This window comes from Mus caroli, unplaced genomic scaffold, assembly GCF_978045245.1.
Source record: "Mus caroli unplaced genomic scaffold, Mus_caroli_1 scaffold_11, whole genome shotgun sequence".
Classification (NCBI taxonomy): domain Eukaryota; kingdom Metazoa; phylum Chordata; class Mammalia; order Rodentia; family Muridae; genus Mus; species Mus caroli.
The window spans coordinates 64,683,225-64,697,983 of NW_028227266.1; the positions used below are offsets into that span (position 1 = coordinate 64,683,225).

Below are 14,759 nucleotides of genomic sequence, written 5' to 3' on the forward strand. Positions count from 1 at the left end.
TTTCTTATGTGTAACTTTTAAAGTCATAACCAGAAAAAATTCAACTGAATATTTTTCTCATACTGATTACCTACTAGTAGAGCCATAGAAATGAACTTCCTGCGTGTAAATAAATCTTGATAGGCATCTTATGGAATATGCTTTTTTTTAAGAAATGACTCACTGAAAGTTTTTATTCATAGGAAGTTAAGACACTTTTAGCCCTATAAAGTACTTCATAGAAACATGAAGGTAAAATGATGAATAGACACAGACTTGCTTTTATCTCTTCTGAAGCAGTGGTAAAGGAGCATGATGGCCAGGTAGGTCCGAGGCCAGCCTGCTATGAACATTGTGTTCCAAGCCAGCCAAGGCTACATAGAGAGACCTTGTCTCAAAAAAGGAAAGGAAAGGGGAAAGGAAAAAGGAAAGGAGGGAGAAAGAAAGAAAGAGAAAGAAAGAAAATAAAAAGATGATTGTTTAGAGGTAGAAGTCCATAGAAAGGTGAAGAAAGCAGTTATAGCAACAAAACATTGGAAGTTGAAAGGCAGATTAAATAATAATTAGTTTAAATTTTAAAAATTGAATCTTAGTCTGTTTACCCTGGCATTTCCCAAAAGCCTCAAAAATTGGCTTTTAAGTTGAAGAGTGAAAGCAGGACATACACTAAAGATTGAGGGGCTGGAGAGATGGCTCCGTGGTTAGGAGCACTGGCTGCTCTTCCAGAGAACCAGGATCAGTTCCCAGCACCTACATGGTAGGCAGCTCACGGCTGTCTGTAACTCCAGTTCCAGAGGATCTGATGCCCTCATGCAGACTTACATGTCAATGCACATAAGATAAAAATAAATAAATTAAGCAAACAACATCAGATTGGTTGAAAGTCTAAGAAGGCAGAGATCCTATATGTTGCTTCTTCACCAGAGATCAAATCTTTATTTGAAGAGGGGAAGTGGGAGTCAGTCCATCCCATCTGATTCTGTATCTGCCCACACCTACCTCCTGCCCTCCCCAACAAGCCTCACTTTGTTTCAGGGGCTGCATCAGGCAAGACCTGAGACAGTCTTGGATAATTGAAGACATGACATTCTGTGACAAACAGGTGGCTAATTTATTGTTATGATGCTTCACATGAGAAATGCTGAGTGGCGAATACTGAGATGAAAGACTTAGTGCAGAGCTGAAGAGCTGGCTCAGCAGTTAGGAGCATTTGCTGCTTTTGCAAATGACCCAGATTTGGTTTCCAGCACCCACATGGCAACTCACGACCATCTGTAAGTCCAGTTCCAGGGGATCCGACGCCCTCTCTGCTTCCATAGGCACTCGGTGCACGTGTGGTGCACAGACAGACATGCAAGCAAAGTGCTGAGACACATAAAACTTTTTTTTAAAGAAATACAAGGGGAAAAATGGTAGTTTTGTTTCAGAACAAAGTATAATTTTGCTGGTAGAAAAGCATGACAAAATAACATCAAATCAAAGAGAAAACAATAAAACAGTAACAGAACATAAAATAAATTCTCTAGAAGTACAAAGATTTCTCGTTGTAGAAAAGTGGATGTACTTCCCTCCTAAGAAGACCCAGGGAACACTGTGTTAGCTGCTTACCTATCAGTCGGGGCCCAGGGAACACCGTGTTAGCTGCTTACCTATCAGTTGGGGCCCAGGGAACACCGTGTTAGCTGCTTACCTATCAGTCGGGGCCACGGAGGAATCCTAAGGGAGTTACTTGATTTCATTTCTGAAAGTTCACAATATTTTACTTATTATATTCAAAATGAAACTAGGATTTCTGCTATAAAAATAAATTAAGGAAGAAGGTGTTTGTTTTTGTTTAAAGTGGGTTTCTAGACTAATAGATGTGAAGTGCCCTTGGAGGCAATGTGTAATGCTTAACAAGGAAGAGTGGGTGTGTGGTCTCCTGACTGACTGACTGACTGACTCCCATCTTTCTACTATTTCCATAAACCTTCTGCCTCTACACCCTGGTTCCCATCTTTCTACTATTTCCATAAACCTTCTGCCTCTACACCCTGGTTCCCATCTTTCTACTATTTCCATAAACCTTCTGCCTCTACACCCTGGTTCCCATCTTTCTACTATTTCCATAAACCTTCTGCTCTACACCCTGGTTCCCATCTTTCTACTATTTCCATAAACCTTCTGCCTCTACACCCTGGTTCCCATCTTTCTACTATTTCCATAAACCTTCTGCCTCTACACCCTGGTTCCCATCTTTCTACTATTTCCATAAACCTTCTGCCTCTACACCCTGGTTCCCATCTTTCTACTATTTCCATAAACCTTCTGCCTCTACACCCTGGTTCCCATCTTTCTACTATTTCCATAAACCTTCCGCCTCTACAGGCCTAAGTTCCAGAAGACAAAACACTTTTCTTCTTCCAAAAGATGACTTCTAAGTTGTTCAAATTAAACTATATTGGGAATTGTTAGAAATCTCTACAACCAAGTAAAGACAGTGTGACTTAAGAATTAACAGCTGGACTGGTGAGATGGCTCAGTGGGTAAGAGCACCGGACTGCTCTTCCGAAGATCCAGAGTTCAAATCCCAGCAACCACATGGTGGCTCACAACTATCCACAACGAGATCTGGCGCCCTCTTCTGGAGTGTCTGAAGACAGCTACAGTGTACTTATATATAATAAATAAATAAATCTTAAAAAAAAAAAAAAAAGAATTAACAGCTGAGGGTGCTGGAGAGTTGGCTCAGAGGTTAAGAGCATTGGCTCAAAAGACCCAGGTTCAATTATCAGCACTGTCATGGCAATTCAAAACTGTATCTCCAGTTCCAGAGATCAAAAAACAGCACACCATACAAGCAGGCAGAACACTGATATACATAAAATCAAAATAAATAAATCATATTTAAAAAGAGTTAGTAGCTGAAGCATTAACCACTCTGGTACACATTATCTTTCCTTGGTGACTTTTTTTTTTAGATTTTATTTATTTATTTTTATGTATGTGAGTACACTGTAGCTGTTTTCAGACATACCAGAAGAGGGCATCAGATCCCATTACAAATGGTAGTGAGCCAACATGTGGTTGCTGGGAATTGAACTCAGGACCTCTGGAAGATCAGTCTTAACCACTGAGACATCTCTCTAACCCCCCTCAGTGACATTTTGAAAAATAGGAATTATTCAAATTTGTAAGATTTGTAAGATTTCTACAAGAGATATAACTAATAATATATGTGTGTGTATGAATATATATGTGTGTGTATACCTATATTGAATATGTGTCTGTATATTCACATGTATGTATGTGTGTGTGTGTGTATATATATATATATATTACATTTTCTTTGTCTTCCTCATAGATAATCTTACATGGTTTTGTGTAACCAGAAAAACGATGTGGCTAAAGCTAATATGGTTACAGCAAAATTAATGTGCGTGTATGTAATATGGAAGTCTTATTTTTCAGTAAAGATTATACTAAAATTTTAACAGAAAAATTATAACTGATATTATTTAAAATATAGGCATAGTGGCACTCACCTTTAATCCCAGCACTCAATAGGCAGAGGCAGGTGTATCTGTATGTATGTGCCTGACTTATTTGCAGTCATGTGCTTTCTGGTACAGATATTAATGCTAACTCTAAAGTAACTTAGAGTGCCAAGGACATTGCTTGAAGGACCAGAAGCAATTCATAGGGAGAAGTATAAGATATGAAGTGCTGTTAGCAAATGCCAAAACCCAAAGTCACAGGTAATTCTCAGTAGTGACTCTTCCTAGTTCTTTCATGTTGAAGAGATAGATAGATAGATAGATAGATAGATAGATAGATAGATAGATAGATAGATAGATATGCTAGGATAACTTTGAATCCCTCTTCAGCTCACGCTGGCTACACACTTCAAATCCTCCTGCCTCAGGCACCTGAATGCTGGCATTATCGGTTCACACCACTTCACCTGGTTTTTAGCCAAGACATCTTACATGACATTTTATCCAGTTCATTAAGAATCAGTGATTCAGGGCTGGGGATATGATTTAGTTACAGTGCGTCCTAGAATACACACAACCTTTGGTTTACTCCTCCGTGTTACAGAAATTAATTAAATAAACATAATTTTTAAAGCCTTCAGACATACCAGAAGAGGGCATCAGATCCCATTACAGATGGTTGTGAGCCACCATTGTGGTTGCTGGGAATTGAATTCAGGACCTCTGGAAGAGCAGCCAGTGCTCTTAACTGCTGATCTATCTCTCCATTCCCTACAAGCAAATATTTTTTTTTTTTTTTTACTGTTTAAGGAATTTTTTTTTTTTTTTTTTACTGTTTAAGGAATTTTTTTTTTTTTTTTTTTTTTTTTTACTGTTCAAGCAAATATTTTAAAATGGCTGGTTTCATAGGATGAGCCAGTTACCAATGTTAACAGTAATTCATGCTAGAAAATATGTCTACTGGAATCGGCAGAACTGAGGCAGTCCACAGGATGTAGTTCTCAATCAAGTTAACCTCTCTGCCTTTTTTATTTGCTGGGCTTTATCCAACTTCTATTTTGAAATTTTCAAATCTACAGAAAAGTCCAGAATATCCTTAACCTAGATGAAAATTTGTTAAGGTTCTGCCACATTTACTTTAATTTTGTGTGCTTGCATGTATGTGTGCATGTCTGCATATTTGCTTTCCAGACCTTTTGAAAGTCAAGACAGTATATTTTAGCTCCGTGTGTTTCAACTACATCTCCTCAGAACAAAGATATTCTTTCATGTAAGCAATGACACCCTTGCCTTCTCCAAGAAAATAATCTCATAATACCTAACAGCCCAAACCCCAGTTGTCCTTAAAGTTTTATAGTATTCAGAATCTAACCAAGATCCCTGCGTTCCATTGGTTGTTCTGCCTCTCCATCTCTTTCAATCCTTTATTCGCTCTCTGTTTTCTTTTTTAATTTTGGTTGTTTTGTCAATCTCAGTCTGTGGCCTATGCTAACCCACATCTCACTGTATAACCCAGACTACCTTCCAACTCATGGTGATCCTCCTGTTTTAGCCTCCTGAGTCCTAGTAATTTTAAGTGTTTACCACCTTGCCTGATTCCTTAGTCTCTTTTTCCCCCTGCATGAATGTAAGAGCACCACATGGTGCTCTCAGAGGTTGGAAGAAGGCATCAGATGCCCTGGAACTGGAGTTATGAATAACTATGGGTTCAGTATAGGCACTAGGAACTGAACCTAGATCCTCTGCAAATGCTCTTACTGCTGAGTCATCTCTCCAACCCTTTAATCCCTTTTAATCAGGGATTTTTTTTTAAGGTCTTTTTAATATGGTCCCTTTTGAAGAATCCACAGCAGCTGTTTTATACAAATCTGGATTTGTCTAACTTTTGATGAGAAAAACGTCAGGCATGATGTTCTAGACCTGTCATAAACTAACTCTATGGAAACTGAGTTAGGAGCAGTGTGAGAAATGTATATAGTCTCTAAGTTTATATAGCTTAGGCTATATAGTGGGTACCAGGCCAGGTCCACAATATAAGATCCTTGTCTCAAAAACAGTAGGTAGCATTCAGTCAGTCTGCCCCCAAAGTGGTGGACATTTCCTTCCACTTGCCTTTTTAGGATAATTTAGGAAATCTTGGAAGAGTAGCTACTAGTCACCACCACCACCACCACCCCGGCTTGAGGCAAAAAAGAGTATCAGGTGAACATTTTTGAACCATTAGTATGTCTTATGGCTCTGGGCTGAACACTTACTGTGGCTTAGCTTGCATGGTAACACCAGTAGGATAAGCATTGCTGTTACCCCATTTTACAAATTAGAAAACTGAGGTATAGAAAGAGCAAAGATCTTGCCCAGGCATCCATAGCCAGTAAAGCTAGAGTCCAAATCCATGGCTGCCTGATTTTAGAACACTGTTCTTACTTCCTTTTTTTTTTTTTTAACTTCCTCCAGCATTGTATAAAGGTATCATACCCAGTTCTGCCCCATTCATTACTTTATGAGCTTCCCATCGTCTGTTAGAGCAGTCTCAAATAGATGAAGTTACTTACCCAGTAGCATAAGCTGTCTGAACCTTTATCCTATTTTGTGGTTCTCTCCCATGTTTCAGCCAAGATCTTTAACAGCAGAGTGGTTTGTGCTGGGCCCCTTTTCCCACTCTCCAGCACCCACATAAGCAGGAATCATGTGCTGGGAATGAAAGCAGGTGGCAGAAGCAGCCGCACAGCAAGCCAAGCCTGACCGGGTCCACACTAACCAGATGTCAGGAGTGGGAGACAGCCTTCACTGACAGTTCGGGGACCATCAGTGAGCAGTGGGATGACAGTGAACCTGAAATAAAGGCCATTGAAATAAGACTTGTTTTCCAAGGGAAGTTTGTCCTTACCGTCCTTCCTCTCACCAGAGGGAGTGTAGCAGTCCTGTTTGAGTAACTTCAAACCAGTGCTGAAAGCCTTGAAGAAATCTCCAAAAGAAAGTATGATTATTTATGGTTTCTGGTGCCCACTCTTGGTTTCCTTTTAGAATATTTTAAAGCCATTATTACCTAAACTATATAATTATATAATGTAACAAACTGAGAGTAGTAGAATTTGCCCACCATGATCAAGGAGCAGAATGAGTTAATCTTTAGAAGTTAGCTGCACAGTTATTTTTTAATACAGAGCTATACACATTTTTGAAAAATGAAAGAATCTGTGGACCAACAGGTGGAAGACATACATGCACACAGACTCTAACTTAACCCTTGGTTAAGTCATTGTGTAGAGTTCTCATCCATTAAAAAAGAATAATTAGTGCTGGGGATAGCAAGATGGCACAGTGGGCAAATGCAGTGCACAGCAAGCCTGATGTCCTGCGTTCCGCTGCGAGGAAACACATGGTAGAGGGTGAGCGCCACCTCCGTCAGGCTGTCCTCCAGTCTCCATGTGCACACTGTGGCACTTAAGGCTGCCCCTTCACACTTACCTACACATCAGTATGACTTGCTTTGTGTTGTACGTAATTGAGCCAGGGAGATAGGTCAGTTGGTGAAGTTCTTGCTGGCAACATGAGGGTCTCAGTTGGAGCCCTAGAACATGTGGTTTGTTTGGGTTTTGTTTGGTTGTTGTTGGGTTATTTTGTTTGGGTTTTTTATTTTATTTGGGGTGGGGGTTGTTGGTTTTTGTTTTGGGGTGGGTTTTTTGGGTTTTTGTTGTTGTTGTTGTTTGTTTGTTTGTTTGTTTTATTATCCCCAAGACTACTAGTGGTAGCTTCCCTTGTTGTAATCCCAGCACTGGGGAAGTGGAGACTTGGGAACCTCTGAGTTTCACAGGGCAGCCCAGCCTAATCCAGCAACCTGCATGTCCCAGTGAAAGACCCTGACCACGAGGACACAATCGTAAGATGGAAAGCTCCTCAAGAGTGATACCAAGGGGGCTGGTGAGATGGCTCAGTGGGTAAGAGCACCCGACTGCTCTTCCGAAGGCCCAGAGTTCAAATCCCAGCAACCACATGGTGGCTCACAACCATCCGTAACGAGATCTGGCGCCCTCTTCTGGAGTGTCTGAAGACAGCTACAGTGTACTTACATATAATAAATAAATAAATCTTTAAAAAAAAAAAAAAAAGAGTGATACCAATATTCTCACACACACACACACACTAGTTGTGACATATTAAGTAAGAGGTTTGAAGGATTAAAGTTAAACATACAGTGTAGCAAAGTGCTAGCCACAAAGTAGGCATTCAGTATGAAAGTAATTGTCAGTGATTATATCATTGAGTTAAGAGTTCTGATGTGATAGAGGTCTAGGAACCCTCTCTAAATCAGGACAGTACTTCCTCAACCCAAGTAAACACACAGTCGACACCCTGCCTGGCTAGTACTTGGAGACCTAATCTCTCTTAGTCTGCTCTGTGGTAGCAGGTGCTGCACATGCCCGTGGTGTTTACGGAAGCCTGTCTCTGTTTCAGGTGGTTAGCTCAACCAATGGAGAGCTGAATGTTGATGACCACACTGGAGCTCACTCCAATGCACCGATCACAGCTCATGCCGAAGTGGAGCTAGTGGAGGAAGCTAAGTACGTTCATCTTTCAAAGGGGTTGTCTTGTCTTTGAAAGGGTTGTGTCCTCGTGGGCTGGAAACTTCTGCCTCCTCTGTGTGCTGCTCATCATGGACTGGATTCATGCTTATGTCCATGGTCTGCTTCTTCTGACCTTTTTTTTTTTTTTAATTTTTTGCATGGTGCATTAAGGTTGTTGCCACCCTTTTTAGCTCCTATTTCTGGGCAGATAAGTTACATTTTTCTGGTCTGCTGAAGGCAAAAGACATAGTAAACTAAAAGAATGGTACAGTAAAAGCCTCAATAGATCGTAGCCATGAGTTTCTTAGAGGTCCTGGAGCTTCCTGCTCCCTGTGGATTACAGAGAAAAAATTGTTAGACCATGGGCCATGGTGTACAGTATTACATTTTTAGTTGTTGCCTAACCATTCCAAATGGATGGTCCTGAGTAAAAGGGTTTGGCAGACATTTTGCTGACTTTCAGACAGTCTGAGCTCAGAAAAACTAAGTACATCAGGTAAAACAATTGTGCTTGTGAATACAATAATCTTGGGACAGCAAAGAAGTAGCCCTAATTCCAAGGAAACAAGGCAGTTCCTCACCTCCTTTTCTGCTTCTTTTGCATGCGTCTGTCTTGCTGTGCTCTCCCACTAGCCCCTTAGTGCTTTCTGCATGATCTGTGTTTAAACTCTTGAGTTCTGGGCTAGAAGGTGATGCTGACTTTGCTGCACAAACAGCATTTCTGCCACTTCTTCTTTTTTCTTATCCCAAACTCAGATCCAAGTTTAAACTCCTAAGAAGATAACAGGTAGGGAAAGCTAGACAAACATGAGACAGTAACTCCTGCCAATCCTGACCTTTCTTTGAAGCTCTTTGAGAACATTCAGTGTCCAAATGTTTTCTCTGGGGCAAGCAAAATATTTTTTAGCACAAAGGAGGACATGTTTACACCTCTGGGCATCAGTCAGGGTCACCACACATTGTGGATTTTCTTCAAGATGTACTTTGCATGGTTCTATTCCTGCCCTTCTCTTTAGTGAGCTTACTTGGCCTTCAAAAGGTCTTTTCCTGCTTAGCAGGTTAAAGCATCAAGTGTGACTTCAGCTCTATCTTGTTGATACCTGTAGACAGGGGTTGGCTGAGAAAGTAATGCCAGCAGGAGACTATTTTTAGTAATTAAACATGGTCCTTTCTTCTCAGGGGCTTGGGAGATTTTAATAGTGCTTATAATTTTTTTTGTCATTCTCAGTAAATTATATGATATTCCCACTTTCTGAACTCTCACCCTTGGCTGCACTTTGGAATCACCTAGAATATGTTAGTATACAGATACTTCTGCATGGCCTCAGATATTTGAGGCTAATTTATTAATACCTGGCGTGATAATGAATATATTTAAGAGATCGGGGAATTCTAATGTGCAGCCAAGATTGGAACTATCACACTCTGCACGCTTTGAAAGACAGACACACCTTTTCCCACCCTACCCCACCCTTTCCCCATTTCACATTTGTACCTGTCTTTTTAGAAGTTAAGATCTGACTCTAATTCAAATGAACTTTAGTATTGGGCCCTAAAAAGATTTATATTTTGGACCTTTTCATTTCATGTTGAGTAAATGTGTACACTATGTATGTGAGTGTGGTGTTTGTGTCCAGTGTGAAAGATGGAGGTCATCCATGAAGAAAGAGCTCACCCTGTTGTGTTCTGTTCTGTCATATTCTGAACACTAGACTATTAGAGAGGTTAGTGCCTTCCCGTTTAGCAGACAGGACCACTATACTTCTTGCCTCCAGCTCCAGATTGAGGCCTTCTGAAAATTATAGAAACCACACAAGAGTAGTTATCTTTGACCAAATGTCACGCAAACCCTGTGCTTGGGGCATTTTGTATACTGGTTCTGGTAGTGATTTCATGAGCTACCAACATATCTTGCCTAGGGAATTGTCAAGGCTCAGCCATGTGTCTGTGGTATATGTATGTTGGTATATATGGATTAGGAACACAGTAGCCATATATTCACTAGCTGATTTTAATGGAAAAGTCAAAGCTAGAGAGACCTAAGGTGTCCCAAACAACCCCTCATTGCACAAGGCTGTGGTGCCATTCATTCATGGAGCCTGTTGAAGTGTGGTTGAAAGAGTGGTAAGGGCAAATGATACTTAGGTTGATTTTTTTTTTGACAATTGTGGGCCCAATTTCTCCTGAGAATTAGTGTAATTAGAATTTAGATTATTCTTTGGTGGTTATACCCAAGCAGTATATTCCCTCATCTAATAGGATAAAGTATCTCTTAAACTTTTCCTTCCTCTAAGAAGACCTAAGTGCTAGTTGCTGCTTCTCTAATTGCAGTAGGGAAGTTAGCTGAACATTGTGGAAGACCTGGTGTGGGAACCATATGGTTCACAAGCCAGAATCATTTGCTCCTTCCCCTGCTGCCTTCCTGGAAGTTGCCCTGGAAAGCCCACCTGAGGCTTCCACTAGCTCTTTTTGTTTTGCATTCCCCTGAGATTCAGCTCCCACATTAATGTTTCTGTCAGGTATCTGCCCCTCTCTTACATGTGAAGACCAAGTGGCTTGCTCTCCCTCAGCTGGGGGAAACTAAACACAGACACATACTGCATGTTTGCATGGCTCACAGGGAGTCACGTCCATCTCACCTGTGGACTAATACCTCTCTCTCTCTCTCTCTCTCTCTCTCTCTCTCTCTCCCTCTCCCTCTCCCTCTCCCTCTCCCTCTCCCTCTCCCTCTCCCTCTCCCTCTCCCTCTCTCTCTCTCTTTTCTATGTTTTTCTCTTTATATACTCTGTAGCTGCCTGAAAATGCTCAACCTGTGGTGAGTCCCTCTCTCCAGCCCACATAAAAGGGGAGTGGACCAGACTAGACTGGGATTGGCAAAGCCTTAGAAATACTGAATGGATACATATACTTTCTTATGCCTTAGCCACCCAGACTAGGGAAGTTAGGTCCACCAGGTGGGATGGGGCAGGCCTTGAACCCAGAGATCAATCTTTTCCTTTTCTTTCAAACTCACCTCATTTATCACTGCACCCTCTTACTAACAACAATAGCTCACAATATCCAGACTTAACTCTTTCTTTTTTTTAAGTTGAATGAGCTTCTTTCCAAATTTTTCTCCCCAAGTTATTACTAAAACTCAGGAGGAACCAAGGTTAGGAAGATAAGATTTTAGATGTTTTAATACCCATAAAACAACGCTATCACCAGGTAATTAATGTCACCTCTGGCAACTTGTTTTCTAACATGGAAATAGACTGGAGGAATCCGTAAGTTCCTTACTGAATTTCTTGTTGATTTTGGTTAGTTTTTTCATCTATAGTCAGAGTCTCTAAAAAGAACCCCTTGAGGGAAAGATCTATATTTTGTTGTTGATTGGACATTGCTGGATTTTTTGTTTGTTTGTTTGTTTGTTTTGTTTTGTTGCCTTTTATACCTTTATTCTTATGTGAGAGGATAGAGGGTTAGGTGCTGACAGAAATATGGAAGCCTGTCTTTTCTTCCAGAAAAGGCTTCTTTAATATAAACATAGGAAATATGGGATTTAGGAGGAAGTCCCCGAGGGATTCATGTTGGTAACTTTTTGTAACCCTTCCACACTCTGCGCACATAAAATCATATCCTATCCTGTGATAATAGCCTGCTGGATTCTGACTACTTCATTCTGAAAAATTATTTTCAGTGACTGGATTGGGCCCTGGTTTCTAAACCTCAAATGTCTAAGTCAAATTATCCACAGGGGTTTACCTAGAAAAAAATATGTTATTGAAGATAAGAGCTGGGTTTTAGGAAAATAGCATTGATAGTTTCAAAGAGGACATTGGGTCTATTCATGTGTCTGTGTAATCTAATGTTGTCATGGTCTATTTTTTTTCCTGTGAGGTGTCAGTTACATGATCCCAGTTGCAAATACTTTAGGTTCTACTGTGTTCATCCAATCTTGTGCATAGAACTCAGAGACTGGGGGTGGCAGGGAAGGACAGGTGTCACCCAGCTGCAAAGTGAGTCATACATATGGGAAAAGATACAGACTTTTACAGAAGGCTGAGTGAGGAGTCACTGGGAGTTCTCAAGGAAGACTTCTATACACAGTAGGACTTGAACCAATTTTAGAGCAGAGGAGGAGAAAAAAAGTATGGTAAAGAAGAGAAATGACGAGGGGGCTGCTTAAAGGAGAGTGCTGAGATGGCAGCCCAGCAAGAAGAGAAGGCTTAGGGCAGGGGCCTAAGAGGAAGAGTGTGATGGCTCATGATAATTTCTGGTCACTCAAAGGAGCATCTAGAAGGAAGACATAAAGGGGATTGGTCATTTGTCCTTATTCTGTTCTGAGAGGAACATAACTATATAGAGTTACTCAGCAGATTTGGCCTCCAGTCTAGATCCTTTTGCTAGTGGTCACCCCAGAAACCAAAGCCTTCAAGAATAGATTGTGGGGTTCCTTTCCCTCGTTGGTAGAATTAAGAGCTTCTACTCCTGCTGAAGCTGTACAGGGCTCTCTAAGTGCATAACACGGCTGGCTCTGAATGACAACTTCAGCTATGTGGACTCTGGGGATTCCGCAGGAGCGCATGCTGATTCCTTGAATTGCCTGTAGGAAGTAAAAGAAAATTCTTGGGATATTTGGAAATTGGCCCAGTACTTCAAACTCATTTATTTATTTATTTATTTATTTATTTTAGTGTTTTCATTTGAAAACACAAAAATCATCTTAGGATCCTCCACACAAAAAAATACAAACAGAAATGAATTTTAGAGTTAGTAAACCCACTAAAAATCATAGTTGACAAGCAACAGGTAGACTGTTGAGATACTGGTTCTTCATGCAATTTGAATTGTCTACTTAAATACTAAACTCTGGACATTCAAGCTGGCAGATTCAAGTCCCAGTTTCTGGGACTAAAGAGATGGCTTAATGGTTAAGGTCACTTCCAGAGCAAGCAGTTTCATTTCTCAACACCTACATGGTACTCAACAACCATCTATAACTCCAGTCTCAAGAGTTGAATGCTTTATTCTGACCAGGCACACACGTGGTGCATAGACATACAGGTAGACAAAATACCCATGCACATAAAAATGAATAAAACTTTTTTTAAAACAAATGTCCATTTCTTTGGTGGTGGGGTTTTTTTTTGGGGGGGGGTTGTTTGTTTGTTTTGTTTTTTCGAGACAGGGTTTCTCTGTATAGCCCTGGCTGTCCTGGAACTCACTCTGTAGACCAGGCTAGCCTCGAGCTCAGAAATCCCCTGCCTCTGCCTCCCAAGTGCTTGGATTAAAGGCGTTGCCACCACTGCCCAGCTTTTCTTGAGTTCTTCCTTGGTGTTTTCTTTAAGGATTATTTTAAGCAATCAAAAGTTTTTACTTAAAATAACTTATTCAGTTTCTAAATATATATGACCCTTTTGTTCACACCAATTAATGGCACTTACTAATGTCATTGATCCACAGGTCTGGCTGAGGCCGACAGTACACATACACACAATCAGACAAAGTCTCCTACAGTCCAGGTTGACTTTCCACTTGATAGGCAGCCAAGAATGACTCGCAACTCCTGACTCTTCTTCTAGCTGTCAAGCACTGGAATTACAAAAACCATCACCATGACCAAATTTTGAAGAAAATATTTTAAAATTCTCTTAAGAATCTCCTGTCTCAAATTGCTCTCAAATTGCGTGAAATTGCATTTAAAGGTCAAATTGCTATCTCTTTAAATATTTATTTCTGCATTCTGGAAAACTTTCTCTCTCTAGGTAAATCCTAGCACTCTGGGAAGCTGAGGCCAGAGGATTGCACATTTGCAGCCAGCCTTGGCTACATAATAATGAGTCCTTGTCTCAAAAGAAAATTTCAAGAAAGAAACTTTATCCAAATTTCTAGTGATGAATATCTTAGAAACACCAAAAGATAATATAGTAACACTGGGCTCTAAAGGGAGGGTGAGAGCTGCAGGCCAATGTAGGAGTATTGGAAGGGAGCAGTAGTGTCTCTATAGGGATATCCCTTTTACTCACTAAACTCTGGGAGGCAGGGCTGGCGGATGGCTCGGCAGTGAAGAGCACTGGCTGCTCCTCCAGAGCATATGTCGCTTCTCCCAGCACCCACACAGCAGCTCATGACTGTCTGTAAGTCTGTCCTACGAATCCGATGTCCTCAAGCTTCCATGGCACCAGGCACTCATGTGACACACAGACATATACAGGCAAACACACTCATCTACATAAAATAACAAAAGTAATTTTAAACAACTCTGAAGGGATTAGGGAAGAGACTTAACCATAGTTTTCTCAGAACGAGTTTTCTTTCAAAGATCAAGCATCAGATGAGCTCTACTCACATCTTTCTTCCCTTCATTATCGGCACCGCTGACTCATCCTCTGCCTTCTGCCCATCCTTCTCATTTCCCATTTGTCATTTCTGGACAGAGCATACCTTTGTATCAACCTTGCCATGGCCCTCAATGTCCCTTCTCCAGTGCCTGTATACAGCTACACTCCCGGGTGCAAAGGCTGGGTGAGGAGGGCATCCTCAGAGTTAGGGCACGCCAGCACTGCCACTCCTCTACAGGCTGGTCCTCTATGGCATGGCACCCGCAGGGCCTCAGCCTCTACCTTAAACAAACCAGTTGCTAACCCTGTCTGGAGCAGTGGCAGTCTTGGGGAATTCCCTGTGACTAGAGTTTCCAGAGGATTAGCTCCTGGGCTTCGGGCATTAGTCCCCTTGGGATGCTTGGCACATGTGCTGC

The 14,759-nt window shown here is 41.1% G+C and overlaps 1 protein-coding gene across 11 annotated transcripts in view; it reads left to right on the plus strand.

Annotated features, from left to right (window-relative positions):
• Csnk1g1 (casein kinase 1 gamma 1) overlaps positions 1-14,759 on the plus strand; it is a 130,562-nt gene that overhangs the window by 109,727 nt on the left and 6,076 nt on the right. For 8 of the 11 annotated variants that reach the window (XM_029481319.2, XM_085844723.1, XM_029481318.2 and 5 more), the window contains 2 exons: positions 7,911-8,017; positions 10,812-10,835. In XM_029481319.2, the coding sequence (XP_029337179.1) occupies positions 7,911-8,017; positions 10,812-10,835 (131 nt within the window). Of the gene's footprint in view, positions 1-6,066; positions 6,263-7,910; positions 8,018-10,811; positions 10,836-14,759 lie in introns of those variants that run through there. The other 3 variants (XM_021171460.3, XM_021171465.3, XM_021171466.3) reach the window with 2 other exon arrangements.